This window comes from Nerophis ophidion, unplaced genomic scaffold, assembly GCF_033978795.1.
Source record: "Nerophis ophidion isolate RoL-2023_Sa unplaced genomic scaffold, RoL_Noph_v1.0 HiC_scaffold_35, whole genome shotgun sequence".
Lineage (NCBI taxonomy): Eukaryota > Metazoa > Chordata > Actinopteri > Syngnathiformes > Syngnathidae > Nerophis > Nerophis ophidion.
In genome coordinates, this window is record NW_026906957.1 from 869,211 (window position 1) to 891,305 (window position 22,095).

Here is a 22,095-nt window from a genome sequence, read left to right on the forward strand (position 1 = left end):
ACCCATTGTTGTATCGCACTGCAAAGCCGAAGTGTTCCCAAACGGGAGATCTTAACGATGCAGGAGGGTCTTCCAGCTCTGGCTTTTACACTTTGTAGTAGCCCGGTCGTTGTTAGCATGCTGTGTGTTGTGCCTCAGTGTACATTGTTGACACAACGTGTGGTGCGCTACTTAATATGTCCGTGTGGAAACTTGTTCGATACACCTCCGAACCAGAACCCCCGTACCGAAACGGTTCAATACAAATACACGTACCGTTACACCCTTAATACACACACATCTGAAGATTATAAAAAAATAAATATATTTGGTGGGCCAAACAAAATGACTCGGCAAACCAATGTTTGGTATGAGTGCTATGACCTCAAATCTATATCTTAATAACAATATATGTCACGATACATCATTTGATATATGATTGATGATAGAAAAAATTCAAAGCGGGTTACAAAAGCTCCTAATTTGGCAGTTGACATATGCAGTAACATATTGTGTCTTTTCTAATTGTATTATTTTGTCGAAACAATTATTATTAATGTACTTGTTTATTTACTATTAATATCTGGTTTATTTATTTGACAAAATAATACTGGAAATTATGTAATATTTGACTGCATATTTCAGCAACTAAATTAGGAGCCTGTGTAGTGTCAGAATAATTGTTTCTAAGTTATCACAAAAACTTTGTGTTGCATTGAGTGACTGGTGAGAAGCAAAAGCTGTCTTTGAAACCTACCAAGAGTAAGGCTCGTAAAACTCCACTGTGTTGGGGAAAGCAAGATGAAGGTGTTCCTGTTTTCTTTCATGTATTATAATCAAACATAAAGATATTGTCTGACCCAAGTACTACAAAAGCAAAGAGGAAGCAGAACCAGTGTCCCCTCCAGGGGACCTCTTTTTGAACCTCCTTTTTCAACTGTTTTACGAACGTCTTTTTGAACTGTTTTACGAACCTCTTTTTGAACTCATTTACGACCTTTTCTTTTGAACTGTTCCGTAACCAAAGGCAACGCTGTTTACGACACACTTCCCTCTCGAAGTAGCTGTGGTCATGTGGTCGAAGAAAGTAAAATAAAGAAGGGGGAGTACAATCTTTCGCCAGAGCGTGGGTGACACTGTAAAAAGTTAGAGGTCGACACGTTTCTCCTCAATTGAATCCAAATTGAATTATGTCTCTGTTTGATTCTTTGCATCTTGTCTTGTTTAATTGATGTCATCAGTGTTTGAACCTGACATGTAGCCTGTTTTAAAATGGTTTTATTACTAATTCTATATGAAATAATGTATCGCAAAATACATTTTAAACCATATCGTCTATCCATAGTAGAAAGTCCTGTCGTCCTGGTTTGTTTTTCTATTCCTGTAAATAATGTTGTAAAGAGCAGCGTGTTTGTGCGTCACTGAGGTTTCAAGACACTTCATACGATAACTTGTTTTTCCTAAGTGCATGTCAAAGTACTGAATGCATTGTGTGACTGAGCAGAGATGCTGTGTTTGTCTTGCAGACGTCTGTGAAGAACATCTTCACCCTGAGCAACAGAAGTGCAGCTTCAGGATGCGGACGGAGGAGCCACAGCCCTCCCACATTAAGAAGGAAGAGAAATACCTACTGATGCCCCATTTTAAAAAGGAAGAGGAGGACCCACTGACACCCCGATTTAAAGAGGAATATGTGGATCCACTGACCCCTCACATTCAAGAGGAAGAGGAAGAGCACAGCATCAGTCAGCAGGGAGAGCATCTTGAAGGACTGGAGGAGGTTGACGTCACCAAGATGCCAGTGACTGGTGTCCCTGTGAAGAGTGAAGATGATGAGGTGAAAGGTGAAAGTGAGGAGAGGGGAGGGGGGGAGCCTCCAAGCAGCAGCTCAACACAACACATGACAACAGAAGCTGATGGAGACCACTGTGGAGGATCACAAGCAGACAAGCTCTTAGCTCCACTATCAGATAGTGAGGACACAACGTCACACTCTCCTGACACTGATGATGAAGACTCTAAAGATGATAAGACATGTCACACTGACAACACTCACTTCACATCTTCTCACTGTCACAAAACTTTTAAATACCAAAGTCGTCTGAAAAGACACATGAGAACACACACTGGAGAAAAACCTTTTCATGTTTTATCTGTAGTAAAGATTTTACTAAAAGACAAAATTTGAAAAGACACATGAGAACACACACTGGAGAAAAACCTTTTTCATGTTCAATCTGCAGTAAAGATTTTACGCATTGGCACAATTTGAAAACACACATGAGAATACATACTGGTGAAAAACCTTTTTCCTGCTCAGAATGTGGCAAAAGTTTTGTAATAAATCAAAGGTTAAAAGTACACATGAGAATACACACTAGAGAAAAAACTTTTTCCTGCTCAGAATGTGGTAAAAGTTTTGTAACAAATCAAACCTTAAAAGCACACATGAGAACACACACTGGCGAAAAACCTTTTCCGGGTTCAATCTGTGGTAAAAATTTTACTCTAAGGCCCCTTTTAAAAACACACGTGAGAACACACTCTGGTGAAAAACCATACTCCTGTTCAAGATGCAACAAAAGCTTTCGTCACCGACAATCTTTCACAGTACACATGAGAATACACCCAGGAGAGAAAGTGTTGAGTTGCAGTGTGTGTGGTGAAAGATTGTCTTCTAAGTACCAGTGTAAGAAACACAAGTGTGCTGGTGAGAACAGCAGCAGCAAATGAAACTGCAGGATTTGAAATAAACTGTCCAGACTTTCATTTTGACTTTCTAACAACATCAGCACATATAACATGTGTGACATTGTTGTTGTGTGTGTACAATAATGTTAATGTGTTTCTAACATTTATAGATTAGACACTTCAAATTAGTGCTTTTATTTCAGTCAAGTACATGAGTTAATATACACATTTGTGTACTTTGAAATGAACAGATTTTTGACTGAAAAGGTGAGAATAAATAGTATATAAAATATGTTACTTACAGTAAACATTTTAAGTGTAGATATCCATAATTTACTTTTATACTTATTCATAATAGTGTTTCATATGTTTTTTGTAATAATGAAGAGTTGCATTTTTTTTTTCTAATTGTAGATGATTCCATAGATGAACTCTTTTATATGATGTACATATTTGTTTTACATGTGTTCATACCTTTGCTTTTGAGTACACATAAATCCCTCTTAGTTCATATTTACTGGTTCACATCTGAAACATCTTCTGGACCACTTCTGGAAGCATATTATCATTTACTTTATACATCATTGGTGCAGGGAACGGTGCTGGCCCCTCTTCTCTTCACCCTGTACACCGCTGACTTCTGCTACAACTCAGAGCTGTGTCACATCTAGAAGTACGCGGATGACACAGCCATCGTCGGGTGCATCAGGGACGGCAGAGAGGAGGAGTTTCGGAACCTGGTGAGGGACTTTGTTGTCTGGTGCCACACGAACGTCTTGCAGCTCAATCCGTCATTGACTTTGGGAGGTCATTGACTTTGGGAGGTCGAGTCCACGGTCACAACCTATTGTGATCGAGGGAGTTGAGGTACAGACCGTGGACTCATTCAAGTACCTCGGGGTTTGGGTGGACAATAAGCTGGACTGGACTGTTAACACGGACCACCAGTACAAGAAAGGACAGAGCAGGCTGTACTTCCTCAGGAGACTGCACTCCTTCAACATCTGTAGAAAACTCCTGTGGATGTACTACCAGTCTGTGGTTGCCAGTGTTCTGTTCTACATGGTAGTGTGCTGGGGGGGCAGTACATCTAAGAAGGACAGCTCCAGGCTTGAGAAACTGATCAGGCGGGCCGGTTCTACGATCGGAATGAAACTGGACTCACTGGTGAGGGTGGCAGAGAAGAGGACTGTGGACAAACTAGTGAGCATCCTGGATGATGCCAGTCACCCTCTGCTTAGTGTTATCAGCAGCCAGAGGAGCCTGTTCAGTTCTAGACTGCTTCATCCCAAGTGCAGGACTAATAGACTCAAAAACTCCTTTGTCCCACACGCCATTAGACTGTACAACTCCTCGCTGGGGCGGGGGGCGGGGGTACTAGGATGACAGGGGATGCAAAACATTAACAGTGCAATACATTTTCATAACATGGTCACTACTGCCTACTTTGTCTTGTTATATTCTTATTTTACTGTTATATTTTTATTCCCATTGTTTTTATTCTTTTTGTAATATTTCTCTATTTTGTTTCCTTTTAAACCCCCATTATTTACTTTTTACTTTCTTTTTTTTTTAAATTGATCTCAACTCTGTACACTGCTGCTGGAATTTTTAATTTTCCTGAAGGAACTCTCCTGAAGGAATCAATAAAGTACTATCTATCTATCTATCTATCTATCTATCTATCTATCTATCTATCTATCTATCTATCTATCTATCTATCTATCCATCTATCTATCTATCTATCTATCTATCTCTCTATCTATCTATCTATCTAACTATCTATCATTTGAACGATTGTTTTTTTATACAAAATCATTTACTTTTAAAATGTGTGACTTTATGAATTATTTGTTGGGTCTCTATAATCCATTCTATTAATTGTCCTTTTTACTTTCTTGTGTAATATGAATATTGATGTGTGATTGTTTTATATGTATGTCCCCAGACCTTTATGCAATAAACAATGTATGACTCAACTAAAGTTGGGTACAATAATTATAGTTAATATTCATAAGTATGTATTTTATTCTATTTCGTATTGCACTCCATTTTTTAATGTTTTCTTTATATGACTTACATGTAGTGTCCAGCTTACTTCATCATCCATATTAACTCCTAAAAATGTGATGACCTTTATTCCTTTCATTTCAATATTATCCATCATAATTTGTGTTTTACATTTTTACAATCTCCAAATATGGTATATTTAGTTTTAAGTGGAAACAAGTGGAAAGGGGATCAATTGGAAGTCTCCTATCAAATTTTAAAAGAAAACTGTTGAAATTATCAAAGTGTGGTTAAAGCTGAGAAAACAAAATATTTGTCAGACTTAATTTTAAGTAGCATCAGTAAGCCATGTGTTCTTTTTAATAACATCAGTAATGTTCTTAAACCGAATCCAGCCACTTCACTGGAGATGACAAGTGAAACTTGTGAAAAATTTCTCTCCTTTTTTAATGATAAGGTTGCTTCTATTCTGGCAAATCTTTCTCGTTTTCCATTAAGTTTTAATGTGGCCACTCAGTGCTCGACTGTGTTCTGTCACTTTGAGCCTGTGTCCATGCCTGAACTTACAGGAATAGTCGGCAAGCTAAAACCCTCGTTATGTTCCACAGACCCAGTCCCCCCTCGCTTTTTTAAAGAAATCTGGGACACTATTGATGTGTCTGTTAGGAACATCATCAACAGCAGCTTGATTTCTGGCTGTGTCCCCTCCTTTTGTGAAAGAGCTGTTGTTGAGCCTTTGATTAAAAAACCAGGTCTTGATTCGACAAGTTTGTCAAATTATCGGCCCATTTCCAAATTACCTTTTGTGTCAAAGATTTTGTAGAAATGTGTTCTGCACAACTGCAGCCTTTTTTAGATGAAAATAGCACTTTAGATCCATTTCAGTCTGGATACAAAGCTTTGCACAGTACTGAATCTGCACTTTTAAAGGTTTTTAATGACTTGCTTTTAATGTCTGATTCTGGCAACTCTGCCATTTTAGTGCTTTTAGATCTTACAGCTGCCTTTGACACAGTCGACCACACAATTCTTTTAGAGCGCCTGAGAGACTGTGTGGGTGTCAGGGGGACTGCGTCACAGTGGTTCAGATCTTACCTGTCTGAGAGGTCCTTCTCTGTCAGGCTGGGGGACGCCACCTCCTCTTCTGCCCCGCTTTACTGTGGTGTCCCCCAAGGATCTATTTTAGGCCCCATCCTGTTCGCTCTTTATCTCCTTCCTCTTGGAGATATTTTTAAGAAACATGGAGTGTTTTATCACTTTTATGCAGATGACTGCCAAATTTATATGCCGATTTCAAAAGGCCACGGCCCCCTGACACCCCTCCTTAACTGTCTATGCCACGTCAAGGCTTGGTTAGCCCAGAATTTTTTAATAATGAATGAGGGAAAAACGGAAATTTTAGTTTTTGGTCCGGCCCTCACTGACTTGGGACCATTGCAAAATGATGTGCGTCCCAAAGTCACCAGCCTTGGCGTCACTGTAGACAGCCATTTTAAACCTCACACACAAGTCAATAGCGTTTTAAAATCGTGTTTTTATCACCTTCGTCTTTTAGTAAAGGTTAAACCGTTTTTATCTTTTAACCTTCTTGAACAAGTGGTGCATGCTTTTATTTGAAGTGGCCTGGACTACTGCAATGCACTTTATGCTGGCATTAGCCAAAAAGCTCTCTCCCGGTTGCAGTTAGTCCAGAAGGCGGCAGCAGGACTTTTAACAGGGGCCAGGAAACGCCAGCATATAACCCCAATTCTTCAGAGTTTGCACTGGCTCCCTGTTCATTTTAGAATTGATTTTAAAACATTGCTGTTTGTTTTTAAATCTTTACATGGACTGGCACCTCAATATATCTCGGACTTCATCCAAATTTACATTCCTGCGCGCGCTCTGAGGTCCGAGAGCCAGTTCCAGGTCGTGGTGCCCAAGACCAGACTTAAGACCAGGGGAGACAGGGCCCTCTCTGTGGTCGGCCCTAAGCTCTGGAACACTCTGCCCCTCCATGTTCAAACTGCTTCCACAGTGGAGTGTTTTTAAGTCTCGTCTTAAGACCCACTTTTATTCTTTGGCTTTTAACACTACGTGAGTTGTGTGGTCCTCTGTCCTCTGTTGTCCTCTGTGTTTTTTATACACTTTGATTTTTATTTTACAGTTTTAATTGATTTTACCCTTTAAAATAGTTTTTAATTATATTTGTTTTTGTATTGTTTTTATTGGTTTTATTTGTATTTATTTTTGTTTTATTCAGTCATTGGTGGAGCATAATATTGTTTTTAACATGGCTGTGCAGCACTTTGGAAACGTTATTGTTGTTTAAATGTGCTATATAAATAAAGTGGATTGATTGGATTATTGAAGTTTAGTGACAGTTTATTGATGTTAAGCCATCTTTTTATGGTCAAGTTCTCTCTGGATAAAATAAGATGAGAGTTAAATCAAGCGGTAATGAAGGTGAAGAATGGAAGATTATTATATACATAATTATATATAGATAGTAGTGACAATTAAAGACACTTTCATCCTGTTCATTTGAGCAAAGAAAGAGAGTAAAGTGTAATATTGTAAACAATAGAAGAATATCAATATCCGCAGTCAATATTCCAACATTGTGAAGCTGAGCTATGGTAAAAACATATTCAGCTTTGAAGGCTTTATGAGAGTGATGTAATTATCAGAATCAGAATCAGAAATACTTTATTAATCCCTGAGTGGAAATAAACATTTTCATTAACATGTGAATATTCAATGTAATATCGTATGATATTAATACAATAATAAAATGGTACGTTTGGGGATGTGTAATATTGTTTGAATTAACATCCTGAATGTTTTCATGCTGGAATAGTTTTAATTAGTAGAGGGTGAAAAAAATGAGGAAGTAGTCATAATAATGGTTTGTTTTTAGCCTGTTTATGAATAATTAAAGATAATTAAAATACAAAAAACAGAGCTTACATCCTCAGTGAGCTGAACTTCAGCAGTAAAGATGAGAGAAATAATGTGGAAAGGTCAGAAGTCAAATGTTTCTTCAGGTAATACATGGAGCCTCTGCTGCCAACTATTTATATAAAAAAACTATATATATATATATATATATATATATATATATATATATATATATATATATATATATTAGGGGTGGGCAAATTAATGGGTTAATTATGCGTTAACTCATCAATCTATTAACACCGACAATTATTTTATCTCACATTTGCGTATGTTGTTTACATGCTTTTATTTTGTTAACGCCTTTTCTTAACAAGATGGCATCTCCCGGATGTACTTCGGCGTCGATGGGCTCTTGGTAAAGATGGAACATTTGGCAAAAATACCGGACAATTCTGCAAATTTCCTGGCTGGCTTACAGCGTGGTCACTCCGGGATCACTTACGACCGCCAGACAATTCTGGATGTGGATAGATCGGGCCGTTTTGGACTGAATGAGGCGTGCTCACTAGACCGGGTAGCTAGCATGGGAATACTTTGCCGGCTACATCCAGCGGCCTGTGAAGCAGCGGAGTATATGTGTTGTCTGTCTATTTATGAATAATGCAGACCAGGAGTGTTGGCTGAGTTCTTAACGTTTGCTTTCAGAGCGTGCATATCACAACATACAAGATGCCGTCATGGCGACACAACCTATACCGGGCTACCGCGCATGCTCGTCACTCCTGTTGCATGCTGGGTAGGGTAGTTATTTTTTTTCCCTGGCTCATAACATCACAATATAGTACCATGTATATGATGCGTTCAGTTTATCAAAGCACCAAGCAAACAATCGGAAAATTCCCATCATATCAATTCCTAGATATGGTCATAATTATTTTAAGTGCACTACGCAGAATAAACACAACATTATTAATATTGCTACTACGGATAATTTGATCAAACATTCCCTAAAAGAGCCCACTACCTATAATATAGGTTTTTTAAACATAAGATCCCTGATAAAAAAAAATGTTTCTGCTGTTACCTCAGAAATTGCCTGTTCAGATGTTATGATTGTGGCTCAGAGATTTGTATGTAGATTATATTTATTTTCCATAACAAACAGGATAACTTTAATACCCTGGCAGTGGCAATTAGCTTAAATGTTTGTATTTAAATTTTTTGAGTTGATTTTCATAAAATATGCTATTTAACTGCTACTGTTTAACAAGGACTGATTTAAATTGTGTTTGCACAACAAATGTTTGGCGCTTTTGTTCATGTGAGAGAATATTCCAATAAAGGTGCACTACACACAACCTTTGAATTCATTATTGGGCTTTGCGTATACAATGCAGTTAATCGCGATTAATCGGAGAAATAGTGCGATTAACTTTGATTAAAATTTTAAATTGTTGCCCAGTCCTAATATATATATATATATATATATATATATATATATATATGTATATATATATATATATATATATATATGTATATATATATATATATATATATATATATATATATATATATATATATATATACATATATATATATATATATATATATATATATATCGATATATAGGTATATAGATAGATATAATATAAATAACGACAAAGGAAATTTTAAAAGGACATGAAAACCTCCCACATTCTAAAATACATTATAAAAACGATTACCATCAAAGACAAAAAGAATACCATGAGTGTAATATTTATTTTGTTTCTTGTTTTTCTTTCCTGATGCTACTGTTGTTTCAAAACATTTTCAAATATTTAAATATTTTTATGGAAATAGGTTTTGTTTTTTGTTTTTTTTTGGTTGATTTGAAATGGACAAGTTTACTTTTATTTTCACAAGAAGTAAACCGGGGGTGGAAAGCTGGTTGTACTTATTCCTCTCGCGAGATTTGGAAAAGAGCTGGTTACTTGTTTCTCTCGCGAGATCTGACAACACTGCGCGCGAACCAAACACGGCGAGGACAAAGCAAGATGGCGTCTGACGGTGAAGACGTTATTGCAGTCGTCACAGTTCAGTGTTCTTAATCTGTGCCTCCATGTACACATATATGTCCTTTATTAGACTCTTGTAAATAGAGTAAACATCGTTAATAACTGTTTGCATCCGGTTATATTAGTCTGAGCGCACTTTGATGCTTCTCGAGCTAGCTTAGCCTGCTAGTTAGCTTAGCTTGTTAGCTGCTAACAAAGAGAGGCGGAAGTGATCAAAACACATCGCTAAGTAGAGATCAAGTGTGAGTGTAAAGTGTTGTGATTGTGTGAAAATGTGCCAAAGAACCACAGCAGAGTACGAGGAGGAACTTTGTCCAACAAAAGAGGAGAAGGAGCGACAACATGAAAAACATCAAGTTGTGTTACACAGAACAGGTTTGTTTACTTCTTACTCTCACATCTTTACTAACTTTATAATTCATCATTAACACTATTCCTAAATAGATTGTCTGTAGGAAGATGAATTGTTATGTGAGGATGATGCACTAATTGTTTTATGTTGTTCATAAAAACGAGACAGTTTCAGACACACAATATTTATGAGAGGTTGATGTTTGTAGCAATGTGTATCAACATGTTTACACAAAACTCACACAGTCACCGGGGGAATATTCCAGAGAGCTGGTTAAGTGCAAAGTCCTGAGTATGGAAAGCTTAAGAGTTTTACCTCGAAAAATAAGAAAGGTAAGACAAAGTCAGAGTCAGTTACCATGGTTACTGATGCTGTTAACCTAGCCTGCTAGCTGGCAGGTTTGACAAGTTATATATGTGTGTCAAAGCTATTATTTCCTTCATATTGGTGCAGCCATTAACCTACTACAACACCTACTACATCCACCTACTCAGTGTTCTAGTGGTTAGAGTGTCTGCCCTGAGATGGGTAGGTTGTGATTTCAAACCCCAACTGAGTCATACCAAAGACTATAAAAATTGGACCCATTACTTTCCTGCTTGGGACTCAGCATCAAGGGTTGGAATTGGGTTTGGAATTGGGGGTTAAATCCCCATAAAACAGATTCCTGGGCGCGGCCACCGCTGCTGCTCACTGCTCACTTCACCTCCCAAGGGTTGATCAAGGGTAATGGGCCAAATGCAGAGAATAATCTCCCCACACCTAGTGTGTGTGTGACAATCATTGGTACTTTAACTTTTTAACGTGGCAGTGATTGTGGAAAAACCAAGCCTGATCTAAAGATGACATCTTGATCTCATACCATCTCAGACTAATTGACCGTTCATTATTAAGTGAAGTGTCTTATAGTTGCTTAAATTTGTTTTTAACCAAGCAACACTATGTTTTATCCAGTTACTCGATTAATCGAAAACGTTCCCAGTGGAACACTTGATTAATAACATTTTCAATAGCCACAGCACATTATTTCATAGCATGTAGGAGTTAAAATGTGATTTGTTTGTGTCCTGTAGACATCCATCAGCTGATTGAACACCAAGAAGAATGTCTCCCTCATCTGCAGGGGGACAGTTTCACTTTAGAGTATCCACAGCCCTCACATTTTAAAGGGGACAAAGATGAGCCACAGCCCTCTTATTTCAAAGAGGAAGAGGAGGGAGAGTGTCCTGTAGGGCAGGAGGAGGCTGATGTCAGCAAGTTTCCACTGACTGTTGTCTCTGTGAAGACTGAAGAGCATGAAGACAAACCACCTGAGTCCTCACAGCTTCATCACAGTCCAAGTAAGCACAACATCCACATATCATCTAATACAATGTTTGTGACACATGTTCATCCGGGGGACACATTTATCACTAAAGATGAAGATATGTTTGCTTTTTAACACCACCATTTAAAAATGAATGCTCTTCAATCATCAACAGTGTAATTGCTGGGGTGTAACCATGTGACCTAGGGGCCGTCCTCCTTACCTCACGTGGTCAAATGAAGGCAAACATTCAATATGGCTACTGTTTATTTACCTTTAACAGCACATATGTCAGCATATTTCAAAGGTTTAGTAGTGAAGATTGGGGATGTATTTGTGTATACGTGTATTTGTATTGAACCGTTTCGGTATGGGGGTTTCGGTTCGGTTCGGATGTGTACCGAACGAGTTTCCACACGAACATATTAATCTAAAGTCTTAACAAGCTGCGCCGCTTCGTTCTGCCTGTTTCCATCAGTACTCTACACAGCACCCAGCATTGTCCCACCCACACAACCATCTGATTGGTTACAGACAGAGCAGTAACAGCCAATCAGCAGTGTGTGTCATGAGCAGGTAGGTGTTTAGCAGGTAAGCATCAGCCAGCGGACTCTCCCCAAATTATAGTAAACACCTCCCAGTCAACTACAAACCCCGTTTCCATATGAGTTGGGAAATTGTGTTAGATGTAAATATAAACGGAATACAATGATTTGCAAATCATTTTCAAGCCATATTCAGTTGAATATGCTACAAAGACAACATATTTGATGTTCAAACTGATAAACCTTTTTTTTTTTTTTCCGCAAATCATTAACTTTAGAATTTGATGCCAGCAACATGTGACAAAGAAGCAAAGAAGTTGGGAACGGTGGCAATAAATACTGATAAAGTTGAGGAATGCTCATCAAACACTTATGTGGAACATCCCACAGGTGTGCAGGCTAATTGGGAACAGTTCAGTGCCATGGTTGGGTATAAAAGCAGCTTCCATGAAATGCTAAGTAATTCACAAACAACAATGGGCTGAGGGTCACCAATTTGTATGCATATTGTCGAACAGTTTTAGAACAACATTTCTCAACGACCTATTGCAATGAATTTAGGGATTTTGCCATCTACGGTCCGTAAAATCATCAAAAAGTTTAGAGAATCTGGAGAAATCACTGCACGTAAGCGATGATATTACGGACTTTTGACCCCTCAGGCGTTACTGCATCAAAAAGCGACATCAGTGTGTAAAGGATATCACCACATGGGCTCAGGAATACTTCATAAAACCACTGTCGGTAACTACATTTCAAATCATATTTGGAAACAGAGGACGTGGTGTCCTCCAGAGCAAAGAGGAAAATAACCATTCGGATTGTTGTAGGCGCAAAGTTGAAAAGCCAGCATCTGTGATAGTATGGGTGTGTATTAGTGCCCAAGGCATAGGTAACTTACACATCTGTGAAGGCACCATTAATGCTGAAAGGTCCATACAGGTTTTGGAGCACCATATATTGTCATCCAAGCAACGTTATCAAGGACGCTCCTGCTTATTTCAGCAAGACAAGTGTTACAACAGTGTGGCTTCGTAAAAAAAGAGTGCGGGTACTTTCCTAGCCTGCCTGCAGTCCAGACCTGTCTCCCATGGAAAATGTGTGGCGCATTATGAAGCCTAAAATACGACAGTGGAGACCCCGGACTGTTGAACGACTGAAGCTCTCCATAAAACAAGAATGGTAAAAAATGATCCACTTTCAAAGCTTCAAAAATTAGTTTCCTCAGTTCCCAAATGTTTATTGAGTGTTGTTAAAAGAAAAGGTGATGTAACACAGTGGTGAACATGCCCTTTCCCAACTACTTTGGCACGTGTTGCAGCCATGATATTCTAAGTTAATTATTATTTGTAAAAAAAATAAAGTTTATGACTTTGAACATCAAATATCTTGTCTTTGTAGTGCATTCAATTGAATATGGGTTGAAAAGGATTTGCAAATCATTGTATTCCGTTTATATTTACATCTAACACAATTTCCCAACTCATATGGAAACAAGGTTTGTACTAGTAACATCACTATGAGCCCGTTGACGTTCTAGAAACAAACAGCAGCTCAGCTCGCTCGCAATCCTGGCTTGAGGTGAAGGCTAATTAGCTTTTAACATTAGCGCATTTTGCTGTGTGTGTGTGTGTGTTACAAACAGCAAAGCCCTGTCCGTCTATTATTTCACTTTTCCTTTTTATGTGTTAATTGAGCTGTTTTGAAGCATCAAACAAGGACATTATGTTAAATGAAGAGTTTCTGTCTCTGATCGTTGATATAATAATGAGTTTTAGGTATTTCAAAGATGGCGCTAGTATGTGCTTTGGCCTGCTGCGTCTCGCTGTCAGCTCTGTTCGTTTTTGTGTTGTTTGCGTCTATTTTCGTCTCTGTCAGCTCACTGCTTGTGTATGACGAAGAAGGCCCAGCAAAGGATGTACTTCCTGCGGCAGCTGAGGTAACTTAAGGTGCCGACCAAGATGCTGGTGCAGTTTTATTCAGCCATCATCGAGTCCATCCTCACCTCCTCCATCACTGTGTGGTTCCCCGGCGCCACAGTCCAGGACAAGCATCGACTGCAGCGCATCGTATGTGCTGCTGAGAAGGTGATTGGCTGCAAGCTCCCATCCCTCCAGGACCAGGAGGCGTGTGGGTCGGATCACAGCTGACTCTTCTCACCGTCCCAGTCAGCTTTTTCACCTGCATGGATTCCTGCCTTCCTTTCCCGCCCCCTGGTTCCTCTCCCCCAGCGGCAGTGTCTCCGGCGCCGTGGTAAACGTGGCGGCCAGCTGGTGAAATTTAGGGCACTCCTGGCCCGGCTTCTAATGGCTTCCCGAAGGAGGAATGGTGCGGTATCCGGTCTTCTCCTGCACGCTCGCTGGATCCCATCGGTTCCTGGCTTGTTCCTATATCGTTGGTTTGGAGGATGAGGCTTGCCGCCGTTGCTCCTGCTGTCCCCGCCCCCGGAGGCGCGGGGTGGATTCCCGCCACCTGCGGGCTGTCTGTCGGGCCCCACCTGGAATAGCTGCGGCCTTGGACGTGGTGGCCCCTGCCAGGTTCAGTCTTGTGAACGCAAAATCTTTGACAAACAAAACGATTATCCTGAACTTCCCGCAGACTTGACCAATTCTGTGTGACGGAAACATGGCTGAGAGCCGGTGAGTCCGCCCCTCTTAATGAACTTCTGCTTCCAGAGTGTTCCTACGTTTATTCTCCGCGGTCGTCTGGCCGAAAAGGAGGAGGATTAGCAGTGGTTTTTAAAAATGAATTTAAAGGTCGTCTGATACGCCTGCAATCCTCCTTTTCAAGCTTGGAACTGTGCATGTTTGAACTGGGTCTTTCTGATGTCGTCCTGTGTGCCGTCGTCCATCGACCACCCAAGTACCACAAAGACTTTATAACTGACTTTTCTGAAATTTTGGCTGAAATCCTGCCCAAATATAATCTTGTCCTTATTGCTGGTGATTTTAATATTCACACCTGGACCCAGACAAGTCGCTTTCCAGGAGCTTCCTGAATTTAATTGATTTATTTAACTTTGTACAGTCTGTGTGTGGTTCCACATATGAACACTGGCATACACTACATTTAGTGCTCTCGTATGGTTTGTGTGTTTTTAATTTGGACATTTGCGACGCTGTGTTCTTTGATCATATGCTGATCCTGTTTGATATTCCCACTCAGTGTCCGGCTAAATTGTGCTCTCGCAGGGTTAATTCTTCGTCTCCTGCTCTGTTCTCCTCCATTTTTTCGACTCTTCGTGATGATAATTCTGCAGCCTCTTTATGTCTGAATACTGAAGAGTTGGTTTCTGGGTTCAACTCTATTTGTTTACGAACACTGGAGACAATCGTGCCTTTCAAGTATCGCCGCTCTAATGGTTGAATGACGTCACTCGTGCTGCCAGGTGTAGGTGTAGGATAGCAGAGAGATAATTTAAAAAAGACAGGCTGCGTGTGGCCTTTGCCATTTTTAATGAAAGCCTGCTTTCCTTTCAGATGACTGTAAAAGCAGTGATGAATATACTATATCCATCTCAGATTATATCTTCTAACTGTAACAACCCCAGATCTCCGTTCAAGACCATTTAAAGGCCTACTGAAAGCCACTACTAGCCACCACGCAGTCTGATAGTTTATATATCAATGATGAAATATTAACATTGCAACACATGCCAAGACGGCCGCTTTAGTTTATTAAATTGCAATTTAAAATTTCCCGGGTGTTTTTTCTTGAAAACGTCGCGTAATGATGACGTGTATGCTTGACGTCACAGGCTGTTAGGAAATATGAGCGCTGCACACACACACAGCTAAAAGTCGTCTGCTTTAACGGCATAATTAGACAGTATTTTGGAGATCTGTGTTGCTGAATCTTTTGCAATTTGTCCAATCAATATTGGAGAAGTCACAGTAGAAAGATGGAGTTGGGAAGCTTTAGCCTTTAGCCACACAAACACACGGTGATTCCTTGTTTAAAATTCTCGGAGGTGAAAATTTAGTATGGATCACAGTGCATTCAAGCGTACATGAATCCAGACCAAATGTCAACCAGCAGGTTTCGGTGAGAAAATTGTGGTTAAAAAGTCAGTTCTTACCGGATAAAAGCTGAGCTTGTGCCGTCCATAAAGCTGCCGTCGACTCCCCTGAGACACTGCCGTCAACACCCGGCTGTGGACACGCCCCTCCGACTGTCAGGTAATATTAAACTCACTAAAACACTAGCAACACAATAGAAAGATAAGGGATTTCCCAGAATTATCCTCGTAAATTTGTTTAAAAACATCGGAATATGTCCCAATGCTATCGCATTTTTTTTTTTTAACTCGTTTTTTTTCTAGTCCGTCGCTATCAATATCCTCAAACACAAATCTTTCATCCTCGCTCAAATTAATGGGGAAATTGTTGTTTTCTCGGTCCGAATAACTGTTTTTGTGGGAGGCTCCGAGTAATATCAATGTGAATACATGAGGAGCCATCAATATGTGACGTCATCGTCTGCGACTTCCTGTAAAGGCGAGGCTTTTTCAGGAAGTACTAAAAGTGGCGAACTTTATCGTGGATGTTCTCTAAAAAATCCTTTCAGCAAAAATATGGCAATATCGTGAAATGATCAAGTATGACGAATAGAACGGACCTGCTATCCCCGTTTAAATATGAACATCTCATTTCAGTAGGCTTTTAAAATTGTCATTGATGCTCCCAAATCTGTTGGTTTTGATGCTTCTTCTGAATTCTGTGAAAGTTGTCTCCACTTTTTCACTGACAAAATTGTGTCAACTAGAGCCAGTTTATCTCAGCCTTCCTATGACCTTTCTTTTCCTCTGCACTTCTCTTCTATTTTCCATCAGTTTGAGCCGGTGTCCTTTTCCTTTCTAAAAGACACGGTTAGTCATTTGAAGCCCTCTGGTTCTCCTGCAGATGCCCTCCCACCTTGCCTGTTTAAAGCCCTACTGAAATGAGCTTTTCTTATTGAAACGGTAATAGCAGGTCCATTCTATGTGTCATACTTGATCATTTCGCGATATTGCCATATTTTTGCTGAAAGGATGTAGTAGAGAAAATCGACGATAAATTTCGCCACTTTTGGTACTTCCTGAAAAAGCCTTGCCTTTACCGGAAGTCTCAGACGATGACGTCGCAAGTGTGGGGGCTTCTCACATATTCACATCGATTTTAATGGGAGCCTCCAACAAAAACAGTTATTCGGACCGAGAAAACGACAATTTCCCCATTAATTTGAGCGAGGATGAAAGGATATTGCTAGCGACGGACTAGAAAAAAAAAAACAAGTTAAAAAAAAAACGCGATAGCATTGGGACGTATTCCGATGTTTTTAAAGACATTTACTAGGATAATTCTGGGAAATTCCTTATCTACTGTTTGTTTTCAAATGTCTAAACAACCTCGCTCCAACATATATCTCTGACCTCCTTCGGCCTTGCTGCCACCCCCCCCCCCGATCCCTAAGATCAGGGGGAGCAGTAACACAAGGCTGAAGCTTAGAGGTGACAGAGCTTTCGCCGCTGCTACTCGCAAGCTCTGGAACAACTTAACTTTGAGTGTTAGACAGGCCTCCTCTTTTCCTGTTTTTAAATCACTCTTAAAAACACACTTTTATTTCATGGCCTTTAACATTATGTGATCTCCATCCTGATATGGCATCCCATTATGCACCTGCTGTGAACCTGTTTCTATGTTTTATTTATTATCTATCGGGCTTTGTTTGTGTTGTGTTGTGTTTGTTAGTTTCCCTTGTGTTATCTTTTAACCTGTCTATTGTACAGCGCTTTGTGGTAAATATTAAATGTGCTTTATAAGTAAAGTTGATTTGGTTTGATTTGAGCAAAGCTGGACTTTTCTAAACAATGTTTGTTTTCTCCTGTTCCGTAGACGTCGAAGAAGAACCTCTACCCCGTGAGCAGGAGGAACCACGGTCCCCCCACATACGTGAGGAAGAAGAGGTACCACATTCCCAACACATTAGAGAGGGAGGAGAGGAGCCACACACCCATAATGTTAAACTGACCCTTCACATTAAAGGGCAAGCGGAGGACCCACTGATCTTACACATCAAAAATGAAGAGGAGGACCCACTGACCCCTCACTTTAAGGAGCAAGAGAACCTGCTGACCCCTCACATTAAAAAGGAAGAGGAGGACCAAGAGCCACCGCACATTAGAGAGGAAGAGGAGGAAGAGGGCATCAGTCAGCCTAAATGGTTGGAGGAGTTCCCAGTGACTGGTGTCCCTGTGAAGAGTGAAGATGATGAGGTGAAAGGTGAAAGTGAGGAGAGGGGAGGGGGGGAGCCTCCAAGCAGCAGCTCAACACAACACATGACAACAGAAGCTGATGGAGACCACTGTGGAGGATCACAAGCAGACAAGCTCTTAGCTCCACTATCAGATAGTGAGGACACAACGTCACACTCTCCTGACACTGATGATGAAGACTCTAAAGATGATAAGACATGTCACACTGACAACACTCACTTCACATGTCCTCACTGTCACAAAACCTTTAAATACCATTGTAGTCTGAAAGTACACATGAGAACACACATTGGAGAAAAACCTTTTTCTTGCTCAGTATGTGGTGAAGGTTTTGTTCGAAGTGAACATTTGAAAGTACACAAGAGAACACACACTGGTGAAAAACCTTTTGTCTGTTCAATATGTGGTAAAGGTTTTGCACACAGTAACAATTTAAAAAGACACATGAGAACAGACACAGGTGAAAAACCTTTTTTCTGTTCAACCTGTGGTAAAGGATTTACACAAAGTACAGATGTGAAAGTCCACATGAGAACACACACTGGTGAAAAAGCTTTTTCCTGTTCAACCTGTGGTAAATGTTTTACACAAAGTCTGAGTTTGAAAAGACACATGAGAACACACACTGGTGAAAAACCTTTTTCCTGTTCAATCTGCAACAGAAGCTTTGGTGAACGATCAAGCCTTGTAGCACACATGAGAAGACACCCGGGAGAGAAAGTGTTGAGTTGCAGTGTGTGTGGTGAAAGATTGTCTTCTAAGTACCAGTGTAAGAAACACAAGTGTGCTGGTGAGAACAGCAGCAGCAAATGAAACTGCAGGATTTGAAATAAACTGTCCAGACTTTCATTTTGACTTTCTAACAACATCAGCACATATAACATGTGTGACATTCAGAGGTGGGTAGAGTAGCCAGAAATTGTACTCAAGTAAGAGTGCTGTTACTTTAAAGATTTATTACTCAAGTAAAAGTAAGGAGTAGTCACCCAAATATTTACTTGAGTAAAAGTAAAAAAGTATGTTGTGAAAAAACTACTCAAGTACTGAGTAACTGATGAGTAACCTGTTTGTTTAATGATTACGGCAACAAATAATGCACAAAAACATAAAAATAGCAATGAGCAAATTCAGAGCCAGGAATATCTCTTAAGCAACTAAAACAATAATATGTATTAAATAATAGTACATTAAAATAAAATTTAAAAAATGGCACATTGAGCCACAATAACTTAACAGCACCATAGCCTCAGTAGGCATTCATTGATTTGATTGATTGATTGATTGATTGATTTATTGATTGATTGAAACTTGTATTAGTAGATTGCACAGTACAGTACATATTCTGTACAATTGACCACTAAATGGTAACACCACAATAAGTTTTTCAACGTTTATCAATTACTTAGTAAATGACCAAGTCGAGGTGATCTACCTCATATATACATATACATACACACACATAACATTTATACACACACATAACATTCATACACACACATAACATTCATACACACACATATTATATATATATACAGTATATAAGTAATATGTATATATGTATATATATACACATTTATATATACAGTATATAATTTATATTTATTTATTTTGCCGTTTTTGTTGACATGTTGAAGGTGTTTTAATGAATATACATGCATGTTTAACATATAGATTCCTATCTTTCATGAAGACAAGAATATAAGTTGGTGTATTACCTGATTCTGATGACTTGCATTGATTGGAATCAGACGTCCACGTTTTCAAATGGAGGAGAAAAAAAGTTCCTCCTTCCTGTCTAATACCACACGAAAGTCGTTGGTTTTTGGCATCTTATTTGTCCAGCTTCCATATTCGTTTTTATACACTTTACAAGAAATACATTGGCGGCAATCTCCGTTGCTTGCTAGCTCGTTTGCGCTGGCTTTCGGAGACTCTTATTTTTTTAACGCAGGCGCGATGGAGCAGCGCTTTTATTGTGAAGACAGGAACTGTGCGATCAGTCTTTAGGCCTTTGACGGGAAGTACGGTTGAAATAAAAAGTGTCTTTTTTCTTTACAGTTTTGATTGATTGATTGAAACTTGTATTATTAGATTTCACACTACAGTTCATATTCCGTCCAATTGACCACTAAATGGTAACACCCCAATAAGTTTGTCAACACGTTCAAGTCGGGTTTTACGTATCACGGTCATGTGACCACCTGGCTCTGTTTGATTGGTCCAACGTCACCAGTGACTGCATGTGATTGGTGAAACGCAGGCATGTGTAGTTCCTACTTTGAAGCTCTGTCATTAACCAAAATAAACATTAATAGATCCATAAAAAAAAGTAGCGAGTAGCGAGCTTAATGTAGATAAATGGAACGGAGTAAAAGTAGCGTTTCTTCTCTATAAATATACTGAAGTAAAAGTATGTTGCATAAAAACTACTCGTAGAAGTACAATTTATCCCAAAAGTTACTCAAGTAAATGTAACGGAGTAAATGTAACGCGTTACTACCCACCTCTGGTGACATTGTTGTTTGAGTAACAATATTTTTAATGTGCTTCTACATTTATAGATTAGATATTTTATATTAGTGCTATTTTAAGTCTAGCACATGCCTTAATATGCAACAATGTGTACTTTTATTAAAAAAAAATGAAAGAACAATTTGAGTAAAAAGGTGAGAGTAAACAGTACGAGACTTATTTTACATGGAAAAAACATTTTGTGTGTATGTACACACACACACGCGCACACATACACACACACACACACACACACATATATATATATATATATATATATATATATATACATATATAGATAGATTTCGTCATGCAATTTCAGATTTATATGAAATATTGAAGTATTACATATTTGTATTTGTAATTGTTGATAACCCCATAGATTATCACCTTTATATGATATACATATGTACTGGTTCACATCTGAAACATCTTCTGGACCACTTCAGGAAGCATATTATTATTTACTTTATACATCATTTGAACAGTTGTCTTTTATACAATTTTAAAATGTGTGACTTTATGAATCATTTGTTGGTTCTCTATAATCTATTTTATTCATTATCGTTATTACTCTGTATTATAATGATTGTGTTGTGATTGTTTTATAAGTATGTCCCCTGACCTTTATGCAATATAAATGTGAAAGGATGTTTTTTTTTTTACAAACTTACATTTGTGGATACATCAAATAAATCCAGTATTGTGTTTTAAACATTTTTTATGTGTTTTTTTTTTTTCTTTTTCAACATCCCCAAAACAACATCAATATCAGTCAAAGTTTGGAGTGTCAGACAAAAGCCAATATTGTACATCATCCCACAGAGATTTACTTTGCATACATTCTTAAAATAAACTGTTTATTTTGTTTCCCTATCACAGAACCAACAAATATTGTCTTCAATTGCAAAACAACATCCAACATATTATTTTAAGTGGTCAATTCCATCTTTTTTTTCTGTGATTAACTCTTTTGCCTTAGAAAGAATGGAAACTTTTAAGTTATGAGTACTTTTTTGTTCCAGAGAAAATAAGAAGAAGAAATAGTAAAGAATTAAAAAAAGATGCAGGAACTAGAATATTTTGAATGAAAGCCTTTTTAAACTTTGTAATATTTTTTATTTGCAGGTCGTACTTAATGAAATCTTCAAATAATAAAATATTTTTATCATTCAATAAGTGCATCAGTGACCAAATGCCTTTTTCAAACCATTGCTGTACAAAGATGGATTTGTTTCTCATTTTAATGTACGAACAATTCCATAGTGGAGTATTGTGTGTGATGAAGTTGTGTTTGTAAATTAGTTTCCAGTACAACAACACTTGCTGGTAGGGATGGGTACTGTTCACTTCTAATTCCATGTTTTATGTGTTATGTATGTCAATATATTGTGTGTTTGTATTTTGCCAACATGGTAGAATCACATGATAGGCAGGTTGTATCATGTTTTTCTGTCACCTTGAGGAAATGGCATAAAGAGGAAGATGACAATATAATGTCACTTGGA

The 22,095-nt window shown here is 38.6% G+C and overlaps 1 protein-coding gene across 3 annotated transcripts; it reads left to right on the top strand.

The window, feature by feature from the left end:
- The first annotated feature begins 9,576 nt into the window (after window positions 1-9,576).
- LOC133546634 (oocyte zinc finger protein XlCOF8.4-like) lies at window positions 9,577-21,460 on the top strand. 3 transcript variants are annotated; one of them, XM_061892426.1, is made up of 4 exons: window positions 9,577-9,995; window positions 11,046-11,312; window positions 11,757-11,854; window positions 17,697-21,460. In XM_061892426.1, exons 1-3 carry the CDS (start codon window positions 9,893-9,895, stop codon window positions 11,822-11,824), a joined length of 438 nt encoding a protein of 145 aa, XP_061748410.1. In that variant the 5' UTR covers window positions 9,577-9,892; the 3' UTR covers window positions 11,825-11,854; window positions 17,697-21,460. The 3 variants fall into 3 exon arrangements, with proteins under 3 accessions (XP_061748410.1, XP_061748409.1, XP_061748408.1); XM_061892425.1 differs by lacking the exon at window positions 11,757-11,854 and having other exon boundaries at window positions 17,697-17,767; window positions 17,847-21,460; XM_061892424.1 differs by lacking the exon at window positions 11,757-11,854.
- Window positions 21,461-22,095: the final 635 nt, after the last annotated feature.

Bases quoted from the DNA above. Each gene is read 5' to 3' on its own strand.
- LOC133546634 (XM_061892424.1), top strand. From the start codon at position 9,893: ATGTGCCAAAGAACCACAGCAGAGTACGAGGAGGAACTTTGTCCAACA. The intron at 9,996-11,045 runs GTTTGTTTACTT...TGTGTCCTGTAG, and splicing joins AGTTGTGTTACACAGAACAG to ACATCCATCAGCTGATTGAA. The intron at 11,313-17,696 runs GTAAGCACAACA...CCTGTTCCGTAG, and splicing joins ACAGCTTCATCACAGTCCAA to ACGTCGAAGAAGAACCTCTA.